This window comes from Nerophis ophidion, linkage group LG14 (genome assembly GCF_033978795.1).
Source record: "Nerophis ophidion isolate RoL-2023_Sa linkage group LG14, RoL_Noph_v1.0, whole genome shotgun sequence".
NCBI lineage: Eukaryota > Metazoa > Chordata > Actinopteri > Syngnathiformes > Syngnathidae > Nerophis > Nerophis ophidion.
In genome coordinates, this window is record NC_084624.1 from 7,560,359 (window position 1) to 7,588,019 (window position 27,661).

The 27,661-nt window shown below is 37.2% G+C and overlaps 1 protein-coding gene and 1 long non-coding RNA gene across 2 annotated transcripts in view; one reads left to right on the plus strand and one right to left on the minus strand.

Moving 5' to 3' along the window:
• Positions 1-7,532, plus strand: part of LOC133568051 (uncharacterized) — a 14,299-nt gene extending 6,767 nt beyond the window's left edge. The window contains exon 2 of the long non-coding RNA XR_009809529.1: positions 4,702-7,532. This is a non-coding gene — a long non-coding RNA (uncharacterized LOC133568051). The remainder of the gene's footprint in view (positions 1-4,701) is intronic.
• The window catches only part of cactin, a 38,685-nt gene that overhangs the window by 4,107 nt on the left and 6,917 nt on the right, over positions 1-27,661 (minus strand). Inside the window, exons 4-8 of the mRNA XM_061919756.1 lie at positions 22,213-22,358; positions 15,703-15,865; positions 4,962-5,076; positions 4,684-4,876; positions 795-914 (exon numbers count right to left, since the gene is read on the minus strand). Coding sequence (XP_061775740.1) covers positions 795-914; positions 4,684-4,876; positions 4,962-5,076; positions 15,703-15,865; positions 22,213-22,358 — 737 coding nt within the window. The remainder of the gene's footprint in view (positions 1-794; positions 915-4,683; positions 4,877-4,961; positions 5,077-15,702; positions 15,866-22,212; positions 22,359-27,661) is intronic.

Consider the following 27,661-nt stretch of genomic DNA (forward strand, 5'->3'; position numbering starts at 1 on the left):
CCATGGTAACTAATTAGATGACCATGGTAACTAATTAGATGACCATGGTAACTAATTAGATGACCATGGTAAGTAATTAGATGACCATAGTAAGTAATTAGATGACCATAGTAAGTAATTAGATGACCATAGTAAGTAATTAGATGACCATAGTAAGTAATTAGATGACCATAGTAAGTAATTAGATGACCATAGTAAGTAATTAGATGACCATAGTAACTAATTAGATGACCATAGTAAGTAATTAGATGACCATAGTAAGTAATTAGATGACCATAGTAACTAATTAGATGACCATAGCAACTATATAGATGACAACAGTAACTAATTAGATGACCACAGTAACTAATTACATGACCACAGTAACTAATTACATGACCACAGTAACTAATTACATGTCCATGGTAACTAATTAGATGTCCATAGTAACTAATTAGATGACCATAGTAACTAATTAGATAACCATAGTAACTAATTAGATGACCATAGTAACTAATTAGATGACCATAGTAACTAATTAGATGACCATAGTAACTAATTAAATGACCATAGTAACTAATTAGATGACCATAGTAACTAATTAGATGACCATAGTAACTAATTAGATGACTATAGTAACTGGCGGCTACACTTTCCATCTTTAAGCTCTAAAAAAATATTTTGGGAATGTCCTGCGGGCCAGATGGACCACTTAACGGGCCACATGCGGCCCTCGGGCCTTAATTTGCCCAGGTCTGGTTTAGACTGTCCTAATATTGCCAGTGGCCAAGGGTTTTATGAAAGCTTGTACTTACGTGTCCTCGCCTGCCGGCTCCTCCTTAATGATGGGGAACAGAGGTTCGCTGTCCACGCCTTGTTCCTGCTTCAGCTTGAACAGCTTTTGGCGCAACACATCCTGGTGTCGCTCTCTTAGCCTGTCACACAAACACACCTTTAATCAACATCCAGCTGCTACTTAAAATGCTACAATTAATGCCTCAAGTCGCCGGGTGGTGGGAGTGACAAAAACAAACCCGCTAAATGGGTCAAAAAAGGATTAACTGCTGCGGCTGTAGGCAACCTCCTGATTTGTGGTTTTATTCAAAGTATTTTCCGGACTACAAGCTGCTACTTTACCACCACGCTTTGATCCCTGCGGCTTATAAAACGGTGCAACTACCGTATTTCCTTGAATTTCCGCCGGATATATAGTATGCGCCTGCCTAGAATTACTGCCGGGTCAAACTCGTTTCACAAAATAATTAGCGCATGCTTAGCATTACCGCCGGCTCAGGATTAACGCCGGGTCAAATTTGTTTCACAAAATACTATTTTTATTAGCGCATGTCTATAATTTTCGCCGGGTCAAACTCGTTTCGCCAAATAATTGGCATATGCCTAGAATTTCCACCGGGTCAAACTCGTCACATCAGGAGTGACACTTCACCTGTCATCATTTTCAAAATGGAGGAGGCTGATTTCAATCATTTGAAATCGCATAAAGGGAAGAAGATTAGGATTTAAGGTCCAAGCTATTGAATATGCTAAAAAAAACAGTAAGCAGCTATGTTTTATTAATATACCGTAGCTGCGTGTGTCGAATATGAGTCATTAAATGGCTCCCGCCTCCTGGTGGTAGAGGGCGCTAGTGATCCTTCTTGCGACTACTCGGCTGCAGAAGAAGTGACAACAAGCAGCAAGAGTGAGCAGCGATCATTTATATTTTCCTCTCGCTTGCACTTTTAACATAGAGGATGACATATCTAAAATAAAACAGTTTTCTAAACTGGACTTTCAATCGAAGCAGGAAGTAAAAAAGGAAGATCTCCATCGAGACGGAGAGACTTTTAAAACTGACAAAAGATAAGGAAGACTTCTATAACAAGTTATCGATGCTTTTGATCAGTGGGAGCTGCGCATGGACTTCATTTATAAGTAAAGGTAAGACCATAATAACATTCTTTTTATTAAATGTGCTTTTCATGATGGCATCCTTACATCACACTCAAATGTATAAGCGCAGGCCTAAATTTACCGCATGCCTTTGGTAAACGTCCGAGTGAGAAGAAGTTTTAAATGGATTAGCACCCCGGCGGCAATTCAAGGAAATACGGTAACGGCCGTAATGTTTTGTATAAACAAAGAGTTTTCATATTACGCCGACAGAGACACGAAGGAGGTGTTTCTGTTTGTGCTATGGCGCCATCTTTTGAACCTTCTGGAGGTTGAAAATGTACTTCCTGTTTCGTATTTATCCGTAGCGTTTCTGCTCAATAGGATTCTTCAGTCATCACTCCGAGCAACGTTTGTAAGTTTTACAATATAACTAATACAATTCATACTTACTAAACCGTCCCAAATGTGATGTTTTCATGCATATTTGTACGTACTATCATAATGTCATCAAGCTAACATCGTTAGCGAGTATGCTAACATGCCTACAAGTGTCCCTGTTAGTATTGTTAACCAACGATGGCATTCTTTTTGTATTGTTTCAGTTTTGTAAGCTCACTAAAACATCAGGGTGGAGATATTGATACTAGACACTCCTGTTTTTCTTTTAAGGGAATTATGGACACAAACAAGCGACTAAACGACACTTAATTGCCAATGCCTTCAAATATTATTTGAATAAAGTGCAACCAACACTTATGGGAACATTTTCTGCTCTCTTTTTCAACATTGAAGCACATTTTCAATAAAAGTACAGTAACCAACATTTTACCTGCTTCCTTTGCTGTTGTTTTTCAACATAAAATAACACAATAATAAACAAAAGTGCAACCAACATCTCTTCAGGTTGAATTAACACTGGATTTAGCTGAGAAATTTAGCGCAACCAAATACTTTCAGATTTAAGGCTTGATTTACTAAAGATTTGCGTGTACTAAAACACGTGCAACCCCAATAGCACACGCAAAACTGATCTACTAAACGTGTGCAAAGTAGATTGTTTGTGTTCAGTTAGCAGAATAAGGCGTGCAATCCATTTTGCGTTTCTGTCTTCATTAATAGGCGAAATATATGCTGATCATTAAAACGCCCACAATACTGGGAGGAGAAGATGCAAATAGAATTATTTAGCACGTGCAATGTGATTTATCAACACTCATCACCGTTTTGTGAGCACTATTTTGTGTTTTATTGCAGACAGAGAATCCTCAGTCCTATGTGTGTGTGTGTCAACATTTTTAGACTGACAGAAATAACAAATATTAGACATTATGTATATTCAGCAATTTCCTTTTATAATTTCATAGCTACTGGATGACTTAAGGGGCTGATTGAAATTGGTACGTTTTGGTGTCTGCTGGCGGTTATTTTAAATGTTAGTTTTTTTATCTTTAGGAAATATATGACTGTATCTCCTACAAGAGAATACGTTTTTTTGATTGATTGATACTTTTATTAGTAGATTGCACAGTACAGTACATATTCCGTACAATTGACCACTAAATGGTAACACCCCAATAAGTTTTTCAACTTGTTTGAGTCGGGGTCCACGTAATCAATTCATGGTATTCACGTCATTTATAGAGATGTCCAATAATGGCTTTACTGCCGATATCCGATATTTTCCAAGTTTTAATTACCGATTCCGATATCAACCGATACCGATATATACAGTCGTGGAATGAACACATTATTATGCCTAATTTTGTTGTGATGCCCCGCTGGATCCATCCATCCATCCATTTTCTACCGCTTATTCCCTTTCGGGGTCACGGGGGGTGCTGGCACCTATCTCAGCTACAATCGGGCTGAAGGCGGGGTACACCCTGGACAAGTCGCCGCTGATGCATTAAACAATTTAACAAGGTTTTCCAAAATAAATCAACTCAAGTTATGGAAAAAAATGCCAACATGGCACTGCCATATTTATTATTGAAGTCACAAAGTGCATTATTTTTTTTAACATGCCTCAAAACAGCAGCTTGGAATTTGGGACATGCTCTCCCTGAGAGAGCATGAGGGGGTTGAGGTGGGCGGGGTTGGTGGGGGTTAGGGGGCAGCGGCGGGTGTATATTGTAGCGTCCCGGAAGAGTTAGTGCTGCAAGGGGTTCTAGGTATTTGTTCTGTTGTGTTTATGTTGTGTTACGGTGCGGATGCTCTCCCGAAATGTGTTGGTCATTCTTGTTTGGTGTGGGTTCAAAGTGTGGCACATATTTGTAACAGTGTTAAAGTTGTTTTATACGGCCACCCTCAGTGTGGGCTGTATGGCTGTTGACCAAGTGTGCCTTGCATTCACTTGTGTGTGAAAAGCTGTAGATATTATGTGATTGGGCCGGCACACAAAGGCAGTACCTTTAAGGATTATCGGCGCTCTGTACTTCTCCCTACGTCCGTGTACAGAGCGGCATTTTAAAAAGTCATACATTTTCCTTTTTGAAAAACGATACGGATGATTTCCGATATTACATTTTAAAGCATTTATCGGCCGATAATCGGCAGTTGGATATTATCAGACATCTCTAGTTACAATAGAAGGTCACTAGATATTAACAAGTAAATAGTTAATAGTTTAAAACAAATATTACAACTGGAAATGATTAAGAGCCTTTGTAGCCCATTTTAATATCATTCATATGCTAAATAAAATACTGTGATTGATATCATTATTGGAGGATGCTGTGATATAGATCCCCATACAGTTTTGAGGCCGTATCTCCCGTCCCTTGTCCCGAGCTGTGATCAGTGTCATACCTTGCTTTTGCCATAAAGACTCGGACCTGCTGCAGCAGACTCTCCCAGTACCCGATGTCCAGGTTGGATCCCCCGGCACGAATCTTGCTCTCGATGTTGAGATGCAGCGCCTGCAGCTGGCTGTACGTCTTCCCTTTGAACACGATCTGGACGTCGCTGCTCACCGCCGTGTTGATGCCGTCACGCCGGTCGCCTGAAGGTCATTTCAACAGACGCTATCGAGCTTTCCGGACCCAGGATAAGTTCTAACACGTCGCCGGTGGGATAAGAAGACCTACCCGGTCCTTTTCCTGTGGCCTCCAGTTTTCTCAACTTGCTGATCTCGTCCTCGGTGATGGTGGTCATGTCTCTCCAGAAGTCCACGTTCTTGCCTTGTTCCAGCTCCATGTATACCTGATGCACAATGACACTCAGGTGTTAAAACTGAGCATTCTTACCTCTGCCAGGAGGTTTTGTAAGTCAGTTGGCAACATGACTTGAGAAGTAAAGCTGCCACAAAAAATTGGAGGATGCGGGAAGAACTATGGATCCCATCGGACTGTCTACCCCGCAGTTTTTGAGGACCAGTCATTAACAATTTAGAGTGAAAAGCAAATTTTATTTTTACCCGCATACAAAATATTCTAACTTGGATTGTTTCCCTGGCGTTGAGACTCTCCCGAAGGACAGTGCGGCGAAGACACAACAAACTCCTTTCTTGTCTCTCATGGACACACACCTGTTGTTGTTGACTTTGGACTAGCGACTGCACAATACATCAAGGCCGTGGAACAGAGACACACCACGGGCTTGCAGACACACACACACACACACACACACATCCACAAAAATATACGCCACACATACACACCCCAACCTCCCAACCCAATGCCCTCGATGCAAATCCCATATGGGTGAAGAATGGATTGTCGGCCTACCATCATGACCACGAACTCCCTTCCCTCTGTTGCTAGATATGAATGAATGAACTTTATTGTCATTGTGCATGTACAGGTACAGGTCCAACGAAATTTAGGTTGCTTCCCTGAGGTGCTTTGCATTGAAAAAAAAGAAGAAAGCACACAATATACAGAAAAAACACAATATGCAACATACAATATGGCCTAAGACCACTAAGAGGCAATGTAAAAAATGAGACAATAAAAGTATAAAGTGACTAGTAAAACTGACAAGAGCGGAGTAATGCTGATTCCCAGTGTGCTGAGGGGGTGGGAGTCAGTATTTCCTGCCTCCTATGCTGTGCAGGCTTTTTATTCTGGATTAAAGATGTAAATCAGGGGCGCTCACACTTTTTCTGCAGGCCAGCTACTTTTCAATTGACCAAGTCGAGGAGATCTACCTCATTCCTATTTATTTATTTATGAAAGAGACATTTTTGTTAACAAGTGAATGGTGTTTAATGATAATACAAGCATGTTTAACACACATAGATTCCTTTCTTTCATGAAGACAAGAATATAAGTTGGTGTATTACCTGATTCTGATGACTTGCATTGATTGGAATTAGACAGTGGTGCTGATAACGTCCGCATTTTCAAATGGAGGGAAAAAAAAAGTCCTCCTTTCTGTCCAATACCACATGAAAGTGGTTGGATTTTGGCATCTCATTTGTCCAACTTGCATACTCGTTTTTAAACACTTTGTTATGAGAGTAGCATATGTGTGTGGCCCTTTAATGTCTGGCAGCAGGTGAGTGATGTCAGTGAGTGTGCGGGTGGGCAAGCAAGTGAGAAAGCGGTCGCTGAGGGTGGGGGAGAAATACATTGGCATCAAACTCCGTAGCGCGCTAGCTTTCTGAGACTCTTATTTAGTTAGCACAGGCAGGATGAAACAGGTCTTTTATGGTGAAGACAGGAACTGTGCAGTCGGTCTTTAGAGTTTTGACAGTAGGTACGGAGTCTCTAGAAATAAAATGTGTTTCTCTGCGTCCGCCCCGTTAGTGATTTTTTTCTTAAATATGAGCTCGCAGCAGCCAGCGTCATCTCACAAGATCCTCGGGTGCCGAGAATGTCAAACAACTGACGTAAGTGAAGTCTTGGTATGATTGATGATTGCTCATTTTTATGTCTATTTTTTAATGCCTGGCTTGAGATCGACTGACACACCCTCCGAGATCGACGTAATGGGCACCCCTGATGTAAATAAATATGGTAAATATTGTCCAGTTGGCATGTAACCACTGATTGCACAGTCCCGGATCATGATTGACCAGTGGCTTCCTCGTGTTGCACATGAGGGAGTTTTTATTTTTACTGCGTTTAGTGCAGTTATGGCCCGGGGGTGGAAACTGTTCTTGAGTCTATTTGTGCGGGTTCGCATGGTTCGGAAACGTCTGCCGGAAGGCAGCCGTTCGAAGTGGCTGTTGCCGGGGTGGGATGGGTCCTTGAGTATGTTGGCTGTCTTCTTCAGGCAGCGGGAGTTGTACAGTTCTTCCAGGGAGGGGAGGGGGCACCCGATGATTTTTTTGGGCCTCTGGAGAGCTTTCCTCTCTGCTGCTGTGCAGCTGCAGAACCATACACAGATGCAGTATGTGAGGATGCTCTCCACAGAATATCTCGAGATTTATGTTGTAATATGTATATGTGCTTTGCTATGGGGTTTTTTTTTCCCACTCCAGACTGGGCCCCCCCAAGAAGCCCAGTCTAGATTGTATTTTTTTTTCTCATCCTTCCCCAGCGTTTTACCTTTTTCACATCTTTTACGGGGCGCCTTGTGGCGACCCATCAGCGTTCCTGTACTGTAACCCTCTACACTGTTTGTTTTTGTCTAATCTTGAACGGGTTTGTGCTTAAAACAAAAGTTTTGTTGTACTTGTGCAATGACAATAAAGACCTATCTAACTATCTAAAGGGGAGATGTTTCTGAAACTTTCAGGAAAGAACAAGTTTAGTTTTTATAAATGAGGCTCAACTTTTCTGTATGTTTATGCCAGAGGTTCTGCCTCGACCCAAGAAATAAGACAAGGTTCACTCTGATATGTGAGCACCATGAAAAAAATAAGGAAAATTGAGGAAAAAAGAGGAACGTTTCAAATCAAAATGTAAAAAATCAAAACTACATTTCCTGCAATCAGATGCTCTACATTTGACCTTTTAGATGTATACTTATCTACCAACCTCTTTTGCCTGTCTTTTTGACACTTTCATGTCTCATGTAATGTACCACAGATTTTTGAAATTATTTTAGTAGATAACTCACTGACATTATTATCATAGTAAATGTAGGGGTGTAACGGTACACAGAAAGTTCGGTTCCGTACGTACTTCAGTTCAGAGGCCACGGTTCGGTTCATTTTCGGTAAACTAAGAAAACAACAATATATAAACTTTTTGGTTATTTATTTAACAAATTTGCTAAATCCTCCACCAAAAATATTTTTCTTAGTGGAATATTTGATGTGAAGTAATCAGAAACTTGGATAGGTCAATAATTCATAATAACATTGATTTTGATTCAATATTATGTTTTGAGCAATGACAGTTTGAAAGAAAAAAAAAACAGCTTTATTGTATTAGTCAACTTTGCAACTTTTTCTAAATTACATTTAGCCTTTAAGCTTTTTTATTTCACTTTTGTTTATGTTTTTGTTTATTTTAATACTATTTTTAGAATGTGCCGTGGGCCTTTAAAACGTTAACTGTTGGCCGCAAATGGCTTCCGGGGCACACTTTTGACACCCCTGCTAAAGATAAGAAAAAATAAAATCTGATAAATCTATGGATAAAAAGCAGAGCCTGGCGACGCATGCGCGTTTATCACAACTCTCTCGCTCTCTCTGTCTCTGCCCCTCCCTCACGAATGTGGCTAAGCACACAATTATTGGTTTTGTTTTTAACCCCTTCTTAACCCTGAACGTACATTGAAAATACACGCAACCCTAACTTAAAATCCCGGACATTTGAGTCATTCAAGAAACTCCACCCAGACAGCCCCGCAAAAGAGGACATATCTGGTGAAAAGAGGAGGTATGGTCAGTCTATCCTAGCCTGGTCGCTGCTAGCATGCCGTGTGATTTTTTTTTTGATTGATTGAAACTTTTATTGGTAGATTGCACAGTACAGTACAATTGACCACTAAATGGTAACACCCCAATAAGTTTTTCAACATGTTTAAGTCGGGGTCCACGTAAATTAATTCCTGGTGCCTCGGTGTGCATTGTTTACACAACGTGCGGTGCGCTACTTAATATGTCCGTGTGGAACTCGTTCGGTACACCTCCGAACCGAACCGAAACCCCCGTACCGAAACGGTTCAATACAAATACACGTACCGTTACACCCTTAAGTAAATGTCAAGTAAAATTCTATAACATGCATGCAAAGAACTCTATCCTGTAGCCACGCCCCCTCGGTAATATACTTCCGGTGTTGTGCATCAAAAATACACATTCTCGCTGGCTACTACTGCGGCTCCAGAACTACAACTGGTTCGGAACTAACAGTGTTGGGGTAGTAATCATCCAAATAGGATTAGCAGCAAAGTGGCGGCCATCGACGTTGTGGCTCGGAGAGGGAACAGAGGCAACTACAAGTAAGCTAGCGACATTGTTTTGGCGCCCCTGTCCTGCAACTCAGTGCGGCGATTAGACAAAAGGAACAGCGAGCTTTTTTGGGTAGTATTTTTCTTGAAATGTCATGGGGAAAAAACGTGGAAGTGATATTTTGACGGGAAAATTAATGTTGAAAAACACAGACTTCCGGGTTTTCACAGAAACTTCAAATGCCTGGATATTAAGAATGAACCCTCCTGCAGCCTGTTTGTGACAAAAAGCAGACTTGCACTTTATTTTAATTTATCCTTTGATCAATTACCTCCGCCAGGGCGGATTTTGATTAAACTTTCGGGAAACGTCAGAAATTAGATAAGGAGCAAGTGATTAGATTTTGGTGGTGGATCTGGATTGCTGCTTGCATTCAGGTTTTCTTTAAAGATTAAGACCTGACAAAAGTCTGCACTCTTTGACTAGGTTCACACTGCAGGCCAAAGTGGCCCAAATTTGAATTTTTTTTTAAATCAGATTTTTTTCTAGCTGACTGTATACACTGCAAGAAAATGTGATTTTTATCAGAGTCCAGTGTAAACACGCACAGGCCCCAATGTGGCTTAACGTCACTTGCATGCGCACTTCCATAAAGTGAAAACAAAGGAAGTTGACTGGGAGGAAGTCGCTAGTATTACAAAATAAAACAGAATTCGCAACACTTAGTTTTTTATGTGAAAGTAAATAAAGTAATGGGGCGGCATAGCTCGGTTGGTAGAGTGGCCGTGCCAGCAACTTTAGGGTTGCAGGTTCGATTCCTGCTTGTGCCATCCGAGTCACTGCCGTCGTGTCCTTGGGCAAGACACTTTACCCACCTGCTCCCAGTGCCACCCACACTGGTTTAAATGTAACTTAGATATTGGGTGTCACTATGTAAAGAGCTTTGAGTCACTAGAGAAAAGCGCTATATAAATATAATTGACTTCACATATATATAGTGCGGGGGTGCGCAACCCACAGCTCAAGAGCTGCATGCGGCTCTTTAGCGCCGCCCTAGTGGCTCTCTGGAGCTTTTTCAAAAGTTTATGAAAAAAGGAAAAAGATGAGGGGAAAAAATGATAAAATATATATTTTTTGTTGTAATATGGTTTCTGTTGGAGGACAAACATGACGCAAACCTCCCTAATTGATATAAAGCACACTGTTTTTATTAAACATGCCTCACTGATTCGAGTATTTGGCGAGCGCCGTTTTGTCCTACTAATTTTGGGGGTCCTTGAACTCACCGTGGTTTGTTTACATCAGGGGTCACCAATGCGGTGCCCGCGGGCACCAGGTAGCCCGTAACGACCACATGAGTCGCCCGCTGGCCTGTTCTAAAAAGAGCTCAAATAGCAGCACTTACCAGTGAGCTGCCTCAATTTTTTAAATTGTATTTATTTACTAGCTAGGTGGTCTCGCTTTGCTCGACATTTTTAGTTGTAAGAGAGACAAAACTCAAATAGAATTTGAAAATCCAAGAAAATATTTTAAAGACTTGGTTTTCACTTGTTTAAATAAATTCATTTATTTTTTTATTTTGCTTCTTATAACTTTCAGAAAGACAATTTTAGAGAAAAAAATAGAACCTTAAAAATTATTTTAGAAGCAAACACATATACCTTTTTACCTTTTAAATTCCTTCCCCTTCTTTCCTGACAATTTAAATCAATGTTCAATTACATTTTTTTTTATTGTAAAGAATAATAAATACATTTTAATTTAATTCTTCATTTTAGCGTCTATTTTTTCGACGAATAATATTTGTGAAATATTTCTTCAATCTCATTATGATTAAAATTCAAAAAAAATATTCTGGCAAATCTAGAAAATCTTTAAAATCAAATTTAAATCTTTTTTCTATTTATTTTGAATTTCTTTTAAAATATTTGTTCTGGACAATTAGAAGAAATAATGATTTGTCTTTGTTAGAAATATAGCTTGGTCCAATTTGTTATATATTCTAACAAAGTGCAGATTGAATTTTAACCTATTTAAAACATGTCATCAAAATTCTAAAATTAATCTTAATCAGGAAAAATTACTAATGATGTTCCATAAATTATTTTTTTAATTTTTTCAAAAATATTTGAATTAGCCAGCTTTTCTCTTCTTTTTTTCGGTTGAATTTGGAATTTTAAAGAGTCGAAATTGAAGATAAACTATGTTTCAAAATCTAATTTTCATTTTTTTCCTGTTTTCTCCTCTTTTAAACCGTTCAATTAAGTGTTTTTTTCATCGTTTATTCTCTACAAAAAAACCTTCCGTAAAAGGAAAAAAAATGTACGACGGAATGACAGACAGAAATACCCTTTATATATATATATATATATATATATTAGGGGTGGGCAAATTAATGCGTTAATTACGCGTTAACTCATCAATTTATTAACGCCGATAATTATTATATCGCACATTTGCGTATGTTGTTTACATGCTTTTATTTTGTTAACGCCTTTTCTTAACAAGATGGCATCTCCCGGATGTACTTCGGTGTCGAGGGACTCTTGGTAAAGATGGAACATTTGGCAAAAATACCGGACAATTCTGCAAATTTCATGGCTGGCTTACAGCGTGGTCACTCCGGGATCACTTACGACCGCCAGACAATTCTGGATGTGGATAGATCGGGCCGTTTTGGACTGAATGAGGCGTGCTTGCTAGACCGGCTAGCTAGCATGGGAATACTTTGCCGGCTACATCCAGCGGCCTGTGAAGCAGCGGAGTATATGTGTTGTCTGTCTATTTATCAATAATGCAGACCAGGAGTGTTGGCTGAGTTCTTAACGTTTACTTTCAGAGCGTGCATATCACAACATACAAGATGCCGTCATGGCGACACAACCTATACCGGGCTACCGCGCATGCTCGTCACTCCTGTTGCATGCTGGGTAGGGTAGTTCTTTTTTTCCCTGGCTCATAACATCACAATATAGTACCATGTATATGCGTTCAGTTTGTCAAAGCACCAAGCAAACAATCGGAAAATTCCCATCATATCAATTCCTAGATATGCTCATAATTATTTGAAGTGCACTACGCAGAATAAACACAACATTATTAATATTGCTACTACGGATAATTTGATCAAAAATTCCCTAAAACAGCCCACTACCTATAATATAGGTTTTTTAAACATAAGATCCCTGATAAAATTTTTTTTCCTGTTGTTACCTCAGAAATTGCCTGTTCAGATGTTATGATTGTGGCTCAGAGATTTGTATGTAGATTATATTTATTTTCCATAACAAACAGGATAACTTAAATACCCTGGCAGTGGCAATAAGCTTAAATGTTTGTATTTACATTTTTTGAGTTGATTTTCATAAAATATGCTACTTAACTGCTACTGTTTAACAAGGACTGATTTAAATTGTGTTTGCACAACAAATGTTTTGGCGCTTTTGTTCATGTGGGAGAATATTCCAATAAAGGTGCACTACACACTACTTTTGAATTCATTATTGGGCTTTGCGTATACAATGCAGTTAATCGCGATTAATCAGAGAAATAGTGCGATTAAAATTTTTAATCGTTGCCCAGCCCTAATATATATACATATATATAATAAGCGGTAGAAAATGGATGGATGGATGGATATATATATATATATATATATATATATATATATATATATATATATATATATTTATTAAAGGTAACTTGAGCAAATTGGCTAACTCTGGCAATTTATTTAAGTGTGTATCAAACTGGTAGCCCTTCGCATTAATCAGTACCCAAGAAGTAGCTCTTGGTTTCAAAAAGGTTGGTGACCCCTGGTTTACATGTATAACTTTCTCCGACATTCTAAGACGTTTTTTATGCACCTTCTTTTTATGTCTTATTTTGTACACCAAACTTAAAACGTTGTGCGTGAGTGCACAAAGGTGAGTTTTGTTGATGTTATTGACTTGAGTGGAGTGCTAATCCGACATATATGGTTACTGCAGGCTAATCGATGCTAACATGCTATTTAGGCTAACAATGTGTACATATTGCATCATTTGTAGCTATATTTGAGCTCATTTAGTTTCCTTTAAGTCCTCTTAATTCAATTTATATCTCATGACACACTATATGTATGTTCTATGGCTTTTAATTTTTTGCGGCTCCAGACAGATTTGTTTTTGTATTTTTGGTCCAATATGGCTCTTTCTACACTTTGGGTTGCCGACCCCTGATATACTGTAATATATTTGGGAGGGTTATGATCTTTTTATGGCTGTTAAGTAGAGGATACATGGACATCAGTGTGGATCTACGGGAGCTTTATTTTTCAACTCGCATGTAAGCAAATGCGCTACAGCGTCAATTCCGGTCTTTCAACGATCGCTATTTCTTCATAATCAAAATATATATTCATATATATTACATATAAACTATTATTTGCCAACTATTGACAAGTGATGCACCGAAAATTGGCTCGTCTCAAATTGACTTTGCTCATCAAAACCGGATGTTATGGTAAAATATCAATTTCCGCTGGCGACTGCGTCTTTCTCGGCGAGCACGAGTGACATAGCTCGCCCAAAGATGATGAAAAAAATCAACTGAAGTCAGATAGCAAAAAAAAATCAGGACTACCTCCTGATGTGGCCTGAAACTGATGCCAAAAGACCAGATTTGAAGCACTTTGGAGCGTTTAGACTGGCAACAAAAATCTAATTTGTGTCAATTGAGGGCAAAAAAAAAAAATCAGATTTGGTGTGCAGTGTAAATGAGGCCTTTGTTTTCTTTTTGTATTTATTATTATTATCGTTGTTGTTAGGGCAAAATCTTTGACAAATCTTGTTGTATTGGATCTTATCAGCGTTTGACATTTATTTGTGAAATTTAAAGGGGAACATTATCAGCAGACCTATGTAAGCGTCAATATATACCTTGATGGTGCAGAAAAAAGACCATATATTTTTTTAACCGATTTCCGAACTCTAAATGGGTGAATTTTGGCGAATTAAACGCCTTTCTGTTTATCGCTCTGGAGGGGATGACGTCAGAATGTGACGTCGCCGAGGTAACACAGCCGCCATTTTCATTTTCAACCCATTGTAAACATTGGGTATCAGCTCTGTTATTTTCCGTTTTTTCGACTATTTTTTGGAACCTTGGAGACATCATGCCTCGTCGGTGTGTTGTCGGAGGGTGTAACAACACTAACAGGGAGGGATTCAAGTTGCACCACTGGCCCGAAGATGCCAAAGTGTCTGCCGCCAGACCCCCATTGAATGTGCCAAAGTGTCTCCACATTTGACCGGCGATGCTAAAGCAGACATGGCACAGAGATGTATGGATAACCTGCAGATGCATTTGCAACGATAAAGTCAAGGAAATCACAAAGGTGAGTTTTGTTGATGTTGTTGACTTATGTGCTAATCAGACATATTTGGTCGCGGCGTGACTGCCACTTAATCGATGCTAACATACTACGCTAATCGACGCTAACATGCTATTTACCGGCGGTGCTAAAGCAGACATCGCACAGAGATGTATCGATAACCTGCAGATGCATTTGTAACGATAAAGTCACAGTAATCACAAAGTTGAGTTTTGTTGATGTTGACTGCCAGCTAATCGATGCTAACATGCTAGGCTAATCGATGCTAACATGCTATTTACCGGCGGTGCTAAAGCAGACATGGCACAGAGATGTATGGATAACCTGCAGATGCATTTGCAACTATATTACGTTTCCTTCCACCCACATTTAATGCGAAAAAACACCAATAGACGGATTTAAGTTGCTCCGGTGTCACAAGATGCGAAAGTCCTGATCGTTTGGTCCGCGCATTTTACCGGCGATGCTAACGCAGCTATTCGGCCATGCTATGGCTATGAATAGCGTCAATAGCTATTCGCTCAATAGCTTCAGTTTCTTCTTCAATACTTTCATACTCCAACCATCTGTCTCAATACATGCGTAATCTGTTGAATCGCTTAAGCCGCTGAAATCCGAGTCCGAATCCGAGCTAATGTCGCTATATCTTGCTGTGCTATTCGCCATTGTTTGTTTACATCGGCAGCACTGTATGACGTCACAGGGAAATGGATAGGGGCATCGCAAATAGCGAAAATCAAGCACTTTAAAGCTTTTTTTAGGGATATTCGGAGACCGGTAAAATTTTGAAAAAAACTTCAAAAAATACAACATGCCACTGGGAACTGATTTTTATTGTTTTTAACCCTTTTGAAATTGTGATAGTTCCCCTTTAACCTAAAATTTTGCCGATTGGTAGATCAATTCCTTATGTAATAAATAGTTGTAGAGCACCTACAATTGTGTTATGTAGTACAGTAGTATCTTGGTTGTCGTACTTTTCCAAAGATTTGGTTTTGGCCCCAACATTTTCAGACTGTCATCTTACCGATGCAATACATCTAAAACAAGTTTGTTTCGTTGTAATTGGATTAAATCTTTGCAAAATGGCTTCCTTATTAACAGTTTAATTGTGCACAGTTTTCTTCTAAAACCAGTCATGAGAAAGGCAGCTCTACCGACGCACCTTAATGTCCTCCAGCAGGTCGTCCATGTCTGTGACGGTCAGCCCGTTGAGGAAGGTGTACGGTTCATGCATTTCAACTGCAAGGTCATCATCTTCTGCACTGATGTACTTTGCCAGGAGGTCAATAGGCTTTGCACGGCCGTCACGGATTCTAATCTTAGACCTGGACACACAATACATTTTGGTCAAAACAGTCAACTAGAACCACACACTGTTTTCCATACATTCATTTATTTATTCAGGGTAAGTCGTTATGAATAGATTGATTGTTTGCCCTTGCTCATACACACATTATGAAACACCTGCTATGTCCGAGTAAAAAAAAAGAGCAGGTGTGATCATTAGTGTTGCCATTTTTTCAACTTTTTTGCTATATTCAGGTAGTTATTAGAACCCTCTAGATCAGGTAGCCCGTAAGGACCAGATGAGTCGCCCGCTGGCCTGTTCTAAAAATAGCCCAAATAGCAGCACTTACCAGTGAGCCGCCTCTATTTTTTTTATTTTATTTATTTACTAGCAAGCTGGTCTCGCTTTGCTCGACATTTTTAATTCTAAGAGAGACAAAACTCAAATAGAATTTAAAAATCCAACAAAATATTTTAAAGACTTAGTCTTCACTTGTTTAAATAAATTCATTTATTTTTTTACTTTGCATCTTGTAACTTTCAGAAAGACAATTTTAGGGAAAAAATACAACCTTAAAAATGGTTTTAGGATTTTTAAACACATACCTTTTTATCTTTTAAATTCCTTCCTCTTCTTTCCTAACAATTTAAATCAATGTTCAAGAATTTTTTTTTTTGTAAAGAATAATAAGTGAAGTGAAGTGAATTATATTTATATAGCGCTTTTCTCTAGTGACTCAAAGCGCTTTACATAGTGAAACCCAATATCTAAGTTACATTCAAACCAGTGTGGGTGGCACTGGGAGCAGGTGGGTAAAGTGTCTTGCCCAAGGACACAACGGCAGTGACTAGGATGGCGGAAGCGGGAATCGAACCTGCAACCCTCAAGTTGTTGACACGGCCACTCTACCAACCGAGCTATTTTAGACCATTTTAGAGAAAAAATACAACCTTAAAAATTATTTCAGGATTTTTAAACACATATACCTTTTTATCTTTTAAATTCCTTCCTCTTCTTTCCTAACAATTTAAATCAATCTTCAATATTTTTTTTTTATTGTAAAGAATAATAAAAACATTTTGATTTAATTCTTCATTTTAGCTTCTGTTTTTTCGACGAAGAATATTTGTGAAATATTTCTTCAAACTTATGATTAAAATTCCCTAAAATTATTCTGGCAAATCTAGAATAAAATTTAAATCTTATTTCGAAGTCTTTTGAATTTGTCTTTGTTAGAAATATAGCTTGGTCCAATTTGTTATATATTCTAACAAAGTGCAGATTGGATTTTAACCTATTTAAAACATATCATCAAAATTCAAAAAAATAATATTAATCAGGAAATGATAATAATGATGTTCCATAAATTCATTTTTAAATTTTTTTCAAAAAGATTTGAATTAGCTAGTTTTTCTCTTCTTTTTTTTCGGTTGAATTTTGAATTTTAAAGAGTCGAAAATGAAGATAAACTATGTTTCAAAATTCAATTTTCGTTTTTTTTCGCCTCTTTTGAACCGTTCAATTAAGTTTTTTTTTTTATCATTTATTCTCTACAAAAAACCTTCCCTCAAAGGAAAAAAATGTACAACGGAATGACAGACAAATACCCATTTTTTGATATATATAGATGTTTTTATTAAAGGTAAATTGAGCAAATTACCTATTTCTGGCAATTTATTTAAGTCTGTATCAAACTGGTAGCCCTTCGCATTAATCAGTACCCAAGAAGTAGCTCTTGGTTTCAAAAAGGTTGGCGACCCCTGCTTTAGATTATGGGTGTCAAACTTGTTTTCATTGAGGGCCACATGGCAGTTATGGTTGGCCTTAAAGGGCCGCTTTTAACAATGAGTAATATATGAATATATATGTATATATGTATAATACTTTAACATTTTTTTTTTTTTTTACTTAAGCTGCAAAATAATTATTTATTTAAATTGTACTTTCAAAACTGGCAGCTCAGTCTCCAGAATTTTACAGTAAAATCTGTGTTTTTATTTACAGCATATAAAAAATGTTTATAAATGGAATGGAGAAACAATTCTACTGTTTTTAGCGGGAACATTCAAGCAACAGAGCTGCCAGGTTTTCTTTACCATAAAATCTTGTTGTTTTAATGTTTTTTGTTTTTTAATGTTTTAGTGTCTTTCTGTATAAGGGAAAAAAACAGTACAAAAAGTTGATTTTACAGTAAAAAACTCAGTCGGCGGAATTTAACCGTAAAAATCTATTGTCAATTTTACAGTCTACAATTTGAATGATGATTTGTTTTGATATGATAAGTCAAGCAAATATTCAAGTACATAATTTATCTTATTTTAATTAACAAAAAATACTTTTGGAATACATTGAATTATAATATTTTGATTTTGATGATATTTCTTTTAAAAATATATGCAATTGCTTGCAGAACATAATTTTGCATATGAAAAGGGAAAGAACAAATATATTTAGTGAGAAAAGATTAAGCATTTTATTAACGCATACTATTTCCAGGCTTTGGCGAGCCACATAAAATAAAGTGGCAGGCCAGATTTTATCATTGTAATAACCCTGATTAAATAAAAACAAATAAATGTGTGTTCTTGTCTCTCATAATGATTGTGAACGACAGGTAAAATTCCAAAAAAGTTAGTCAGTTGACTTGCCATGGAAGCGCTAAAAATACAGCCAAGCTGACCGGGCGAGGACACTGTCGAAGCGGAGGCACGTAAATAATACCGCCCACAAAACGCTGTAATGCTAAAGAGACGGTCGGGAAGATTGAAAAGGTCTGTATAACATAATCTTTGTAAAATGTTGACCAAATAAATGTAGAAAAAACTCAAATTGCGCCTGCTAAATGCGCCTGATAAACCGATGCTATCTTGCTTCAGACCAAATTTATGGATTATTATAGAATAGAAAGAACTTTATTGATCCCTGGAGGAAATTCAGCACCACAGTTCGCTCACAATAGACAATAAACACTTTGGTATTTTTTTACATGTGAATAATATAAACACAGTCCATTATACAGCATTATTCAAATGTGAATAACATAAATACAATCTATTGTACAGCATTATTCACATGTGAATAATATAATTACAGTCTATTATACAGCATTATTCACATGTGAATAACATAAATACAGTCTATTATACAGCATTATTCACATGTTAGTAACATAAATACAGTCTATTATACAGCATTATTCAAATGTGAATAAAAAATACAGTCTATTATACAGCATTATTCACATTTCAATAATATAAATACTGTCTACTATACAGCATTTTTCACATTTCAATAACATAAATACAGTCTATTATACAGCATTATTCATATATGAATAATATAAATACAGTCTATTATACAGCATTATTCACATGTGAATAACATAAATACAGTCTATTATACAGCATTATTCACATGTTAGTAACATAAATACAGTCTATTATACAGCATTATTCAAATGTGAATAAAAAATACAGTCTATTATACAGCATTATTCACATTTCAATAATATAAATACTGTCTACTATACAGCATTATTCACATTTCAATAACATAAATACTGTCTACTATACAGCATTATTCACATATGAATAATATAAATACAGTCTATTATACAGCATTATTCACATGTGAATAATATAAATAATGTCTATTATACAGCATTATTCACATGTGAATAACATAAATGCAGTCTATTATACAGCATTATTCACATGTTAGTAACATAAATACAGTCTATTATACAGCATTATTCAAATGTGAATAACATAAATACAGTCTATTATACAGCATTATTCACATGTGAATAATATAATTACAGTCTATTATACAGCATTATTCACTTGTAAGTAACATAAATGCAGTCTATTATACAGCATTATTCACATGTTATTACATAAATACAGTCTATTATACAGCATTATTCAGATGTGAATAACATAAATTCAGTCTATTATACAGCATTATTCTCATGTGTATAACATAATTACAGTCTATTAAACAGCATTATTCACTTGTAAATAACATAAATGCAGTCTATTATACAGCATTATTCACATGTGAATAACATAAATGCAGTTTATTATACAGCATTATTCAGATGTGAATAACATAAATTCAGTCTATTATACAGCATTATTCTCATGTGTATAACATAATTACAATCTATTATACAGCATTATTCACATGTGAATAGTATAATTACAGTCTATTATACAGCATTATTCGCTTGTGAATTATTATTATTCGCTTGTACGTAACATAAAGGCAGTCTATTATACAGCATTATTCAAATGTGAATAACATAAATACAGTCTATTATACAGTATTAATTACATGTGAATAATATAAATACTGTCTATTATACAGCATTATTCACATGTGAATAATATAAATAGTCTATTAAACAGCATTATTCACTTGTAAATAACATAAATGCAGTCTATTATACAGCATTATTCACATGTGAATAACATAAATACAGTCTATTATACAGCATTATTCTCATGTGTATAACATAATTACAGTCTATTATACAGCATTATTCGCTTGTGATTATTATTACTCACTTGTACGTAACATAAATGCAGTCTATTATACAGCATTATTCACATGTTAGTAACATAAATACAGTCTATTATACAGCATTATTCAAATGTGAATAACATAAATACAGTCTATTATACAGTATTATTTACATGTGAATAATATAAATACTGTCTACTATACAGCATTATTCACATTTCAATAACATATATACAGTCTATTATACAGCATTATTCACATGTGAATAATATAGTCTATTAAACAGCATTATTCACTTGTAAATAACATAAATGCAGTCTATTATACAGCCATATTCACATGTGAATAACATAAATGCAGTCTATTATACAGCATTATTCACATGTTAGTAAAATAAATACAGTCTATTATACAGCATTATTCAAATGTGAATAACATAAATACAGTCTATTATACAGTATTATTTACATGTGAATAATATAAATACAGTCTACTATACAGCATTATTCATATTTCAATAACATATATACAGTCTATTATACAGCATTATTCACATGTGAATAATATAGTCTATTATACAGCATTATTCACATGTGAATAATATAGTCTATTAAACAGCATTATTCACTTGTAAATAACATAAATGCAGTCTATTATACAGCCATATTCACATGTGAATAACATAAATGCAGTCTATTATACAGCATTATTCACATGTTAGTAAAATAAATACAGTCTATTATACAGCATTATTCAAATGTGAATAACATAAATACAGTCTATTATACAGTATTATTTACATGTGAATAATATAAATACAGTCTACTATACAGCATTATTCATATTTCAATAACATATATACAGTCTATTATACAGCATTATTCACATGTGAATAATATAGTCTATTATACAGCATTATTCACATGTGAATAATATAGTCTATTAAACAGCATTATTCACTTGTAAATAACATAAATGCAGTCTATTATACAGCATTATTCACATGTGAATAACATAAATGCAGTCTATTATACAGCATTATTCAGATGTGAATAACATAAATTCAGTCTATTATACAGCATTATTCTCATGTGTATAACATAATTACAATCTATTATACAGCATTATTCACATGTGAATAATATAATTACAGTCTATTATACAGCATTATTCGCTTGTGAATTATTATTATTCGCTTGTACGTAACATAGAGGCAGTCTATTATTCAGCATTATTCAAATATGAATAACATAAATACAGCCTATTATACAGTATTAATTACATGTGAATAATATAAATACTGTCTATTATACAGCATTATTCACATGTGAATGATATAGTCTATTAAACAGCATTATTCACTTGTAAATAACATAAATGCAGTCTATTATACAGCATTATTCACATGTGAATAACATAAATACAGTCTATTATACAGCATTATTCTCATGTGAATAATATAATTACAGTCTATTATACAGCAATATTCACTTGTGAATAATATAAATACAGTCTATTATACAGCATTATTCACTTGTACGTAACATAAATACAGTCTATTATACAGCATTATTCAAATGTGAATAACATAAATACAGTCTATTATACAGCATTATTCACTTGTACGTAACATAAATACAGTCTATTATACAGCATTATTCAAATGTGAATATCATAAATACAGTCTATTATACAGCATTCACTTCAAACTGACTATTTTGTGTGGTGTTGCTTCCTTATTTGTGATTATTCCAAGCTGCTAATCGGGGCCTAGCTGTGTCTTTTTTGATGCGTAGTGGACCGACACAATTAGGAACCGGTGCCAAAAAATACCGGTGCTGGGTATACACAGGTACATACCGTAGTTTGGCCTGGTGAAGATGAAAGTTGTCTTCCTGTTCGGCCCAGGTCTTAAAATGCTCCGCCTCTTTTTCTCTCTGCAGCATCTCCAGCTCCGTCTCCCTCATGGCCTTCTCTCGCTCGCGCTCCAGACGCAGCTGTTTCACCTACGGCGCAGACACACACAGTGCTTACACATTCAGTGCAATGCTGGTGTACGTACAATAATATTGAAACAAATAGGTCAAGTTAAAGTAAAATTACACTGATAGTCACACACACTAGGTGATACTAGTCATACCCAAAGCCCAAAAAAAGTCTGCGGGCTAAAGAGCGTTTTCTATTGGGGCTCCAGTACTCTGGAATGTTCTACAGGTAACAGTTAGAGATGCTACCTCAGTAGAAGGATTTAAGTCCCATCTTAAAACTCATTTGTATACTCTAGCCTTTAAATAGACCTCCTTTTTAGACCAGTTGATCTGCCGTTTCTTTTCTGCTCTGCCCCCCTCTCCTTCGTGGAATTTCGGTGACCACAGATGACGCGCTAGCTGTCCAAAGTTGGGACCCAGGGTGGACCACTCATCTGTAAATCAGTTGGGGACGTCTCTGTGCTGCTGACCTGTCTCCACTCAAGATGATCTCCTGCTGGCCCCACTATGGACTGGACTCTCACACTATTATGTTAGATCCACTATGGACCGGACTCTCACACTATTATGTTAGATCCACTATGGACTGGACTCTCACACTATTATGTTAGATCCACTATGGACTGGACTCTCACACTATTATGTTAGATCCACTATGGACTGGACTCTCACACTATTATGTTAGATCCACTATGGACTGGACTCTCACACTATTATGATGGATCCAGTATGGACTGGACTCTCACACTATTATGTTGGATGCAATATGGACTGGACTCTCACAATATTATGTTAGATCCACTATGGACTGGACTCTCACACTATTATGTTAGATCCACTATGGACTGGACTCTCACACTATTATGTTAGATCCACTATGGACTGGACTCTCACACTATTATGTTAGATCCACTGTGGACTGGACTCTCACACTATTATGTTAGATCCACTATGGACTGGACTCTCACACTATTATGTTAGATCCACTATGGACTGGACTGTCACTATTATGTTAGATCCACCATGGACTGGACTCTCACTATTATGTTAGATCCACTATGGACTGGACTCTCACACTGTTAAGTTAAATCCACTACAGACTGGACTCTCACCATTATGTTAGATCCACTATGGACTGGACTTTCACTATTATGTTAGATCCACTATGGACTGGACTCTCACACTGTTAAGTTAAATCCACTACAGACTGGACTCTCACCATTATGTTAGATCCACTATGGACTGGACTCTCACACTATTATGGTAGATGCACTACGGACTGGACTCTCAAACTATTATGTTAGATCCACTATGGACTGGACCCTCTCACTATTATGTTAGATCCACTATGGACTGGACTCTCACTATTATGTTAGATCCACTATGGACTGGACCCTCACACTATAATGTTAGATCCACTATAGACTGGACTCTCACACTTTTATGTTAGATCCACTATGGACTGGACTATCACTATTATGTTGGATCCACTATGGACTGGACTCTCACTATTTTGTTAGATCCACTATGGACTGGACTATCACTATTATGTTAGATCCACTATGGACTGGACTCTCAAACTATTATGTTAGATCCACTATGGACTGGACTCTCACACTATTATGTTAGATCCACTATGGACTGGACTCTCACACTATTATGTTAGATCCACTATGGACTGGACTCTCACACTATTATGTTAGATCCACTATGGACTGGACTCTCACACTATTATGTTAGATCCACTATGGACTGGACTCTCACACTATTATGTTAGATCCAGTATGGACTGGACTCTCACTATTATGTTAGATCCATTATGGACCGGACTCTCACGCTATTATGTTAGATCCACTATGGACTGGACTCTCACACTATTATGTTAGATCCACTATGGACTGGACCCCCACTATTATGTTAGATCCACTATGGACTGGACTGTCACACTATTATGTTAGATCCACTATGGACTGGACTCTCACACTATTATGTTAGATCCACTATGGACTGGACTCTCACACTATTATGTTAGATCCACTATGGACTGGACTCTCACACTATTATGATGGATCCACTATGGACTGGACTCTCACACTATTATGTTGGATCCACTATGGACTGGACTCTCACACTATTATGATGGATCCAGTATGCACTGGACTCTCACACTATTATGTTGGATGCAATATGGACTGGACTCTCACAATATTATGTTAGATCCACTATGGACTGGACTCTCACACTATTATGTTAGATCCACTATGGACTGGACTCTCACACTATTATGTTAGATTCACTATGGACTGGACTCTCACACTATTATGTTAGATCCACTATGGACTGAACTGTCACTATTATGTTAGATCCACCATGGACTGGACTCTCACTATTATGTTAGGTCCACTATGGACCGGACTCTCACTATTATGTTAGATCCACTATGGACTGGACTCTCACACTGTTAAGTTAAATCCACTACAGACTGGACTCTCACCATTATGTTAGATCCACTATGGACTGGACTCTCACACTATTATGGTAGATGCACTACGGACTGGACTCTCAAACTATTATGTTAGATCCACTATGGACTGGACTGTCACTATTATGTTAGATCCACTATGGGCTGGACTCCCACACTATTATGTTAGATCCACTATGGACTGGACTGTCACTATTATGTTAGATCCACCATGGACTGGACTCTCACTATTATGTTAGATCCACTATGGACCGGACTCTCACTATTATGTTAGATCCACAATGGACTGGACTCTCACACTGTTAAGTTAAATCCACTACAGACTGGACTCTCACCATTATGTTAGATCCACTATGGACTGGACTCTCACACTATTATGGTAGATGCACTACGCACTGGACTCTCACACTATTATGGTAGATGCACTACGGACTGGACTCTCAAACTATTATGTTAGATCCACTATGGACTGGACCCTCTCACTATTATGTTAGATCCACTATGGACTGGACTCTCACTATTATGTTAGATCCACTATGGACTGGACCCTCACACTATAATGTTAGATCCACTATAGACTGGACTCTCACACTTTTATGTTAGATCCACTATGGACTGGACTATCACTATTATGTTGGATCCACTGTGGACTGGACTCTCACTATTTTGTTAGATCCACTATGGACTGGACTATCACTATTATGTTAGATTCACTATGGACTGGACTCTCAAACTATTATGTTAGATCCACTATGGACTGGACTCTCACACTATTATGTTAGATCCACTATGGACTGGACTCTCACACTATTATGTTAGATCCACTATGGACTGGACTCTCACACTATTATGTTAGATCCACTATGGACTGGACTCTCACTATTATGTTAGATCCACTATGGACTGGACTCTCACGCTATTATGTTGGATCCACTATGGACTGGACTCTCACACTATTATGTTAGATCCACTATGGACTGGACTCTCACACTATTATGTTAGATCCACTATGGACTGGACTATCACACTGTTATGTTAGATCCACTATGGACTGGACCCCCACTATTATGTTAGATCCACTATGGACTGGACTGTCACACTGTTATGTTAGATCCACTATGGACTGGACTCTCACACTATTATGTTAGATCCACTATGGACTGGACTCTCACTATTATGTTAGATCCACAATGGACTGGACTCTCACTATTATGTTAGATCCATTTTGGACTGGACTCTCACGCTATTATGTTGGATCCACTATGGACTGGACTCTCACACTATTATGTTAGATCCACTATGGACTGGACTCTCAAACTATTATGTTAGATCCAATATGGACTGGACTCTCACACTATTATGTTAGATCCACTATGGACTGGACTGCCACTATTATGTTAGATCCACTATGGACTGGACTCTCACACTATTATGTTAGATCCACTCGACGTCAATTGCACCGTTTGCCTGAGGGGTGTTTGTTTATTTACCTCCCAGGTTTGTCATTGTCCTCCCATTGGGTTGAGTTTTTCCTTGCCCTGATGTGGGATCCGAGCCCAGGATGTTGTTGTGGCTTGTGCAGCCCTTTGAGACACTCGTGATTTAGGGCTATATAAGTAAACATTGATTGCTTTATATGTGTGGTGAAATTGACCTCTGCATTTGACCCATCCCCTGGGAGGTGAGGGGAGCAGTGAGCAGCAGTGGTGACCGCGCTCGGGAATCATTTTGGTGATTTCACCCCCAATTCCAACCCTTGATGCTGAGTGCCAAGCAGGGAGGTAATGGGGATTTTCATAGTCTTTGGTATGACGGGACCTACTGATCTGAAGGCGGACACTCTAACCCAGGGTGTCCAAAGTGCGGCCCGGGGGCCATTTGCGGCCCGCAGGTAATTTTTTAACGGCACCCATTTTTTAAATTTAAAAAGTGATATAAAAGAGCAAACGGGTGAACTGTAACAAGAAAAAGGTTGCAAAGTTTACTCTAATAACACAAAGCTGCCATGCAGGCTGTTTCTTTCTTTAAAAAATAATAATGAATCAAAATCAATGTCATTATGAATTATTGACCTATTCAAGGCTCCAATTACGTCACATTAAATATTCCACTTGGAAATATTTTTTTGGGGGAAAAAAACTGAGCTTAAACATATAATTGACGGATAGATTTGAAGTTCATTTTGAGATTATTGTGTTAAAAGTAAACAGTAAAAAAAAATATATAATTTATTTTCTGACACTTTAATGAGTGGGACACTTTTGGATCCCCAATCATTTTAGTGTGATTTGTTTTTTAATGTCATTGCTCAAAAAATAATAATTAAAATCAATGGTGTTATGAGTTATTGACCTTTTTATTGCTCCAATTATTATAATAATCTCAAATATTTACTTTAAAAATTATTGGGTGAAAATATTGCATATTTTGTGATTTTTCCATAAAAAACAGGGTTTTTTGTGACAAAAAGCATACAACTTAAATCTTTATAATGATTATATTGACAGATGGACCTAGTGTTGATCTGGAAAAAAATGGATAATTTATTTTCTGACACTTTAATGAGTGGGACCCTTTTGGATCCCCAATCATTTTAGTCTGATTTGTTTTTTAATGTCATTGCTCAAAAAATAATAATTAATTAAAATCAATGGGGACCTGGGGATAGGTTGATTGGCAACACTAAATTGGCCTTAGTGTGTGAATGTGAGTGTGAGTGTTGTCTGTCTATCTGTGTTGGCCCTGCGACGAAGTGGCGACTTGTCCAGGGTGTACCCCGCCTTCCGCCCGATTGTAGCTGAGATAGGCGCCAGCGCCCCCCGCAGCCCCGAAAGGGAAT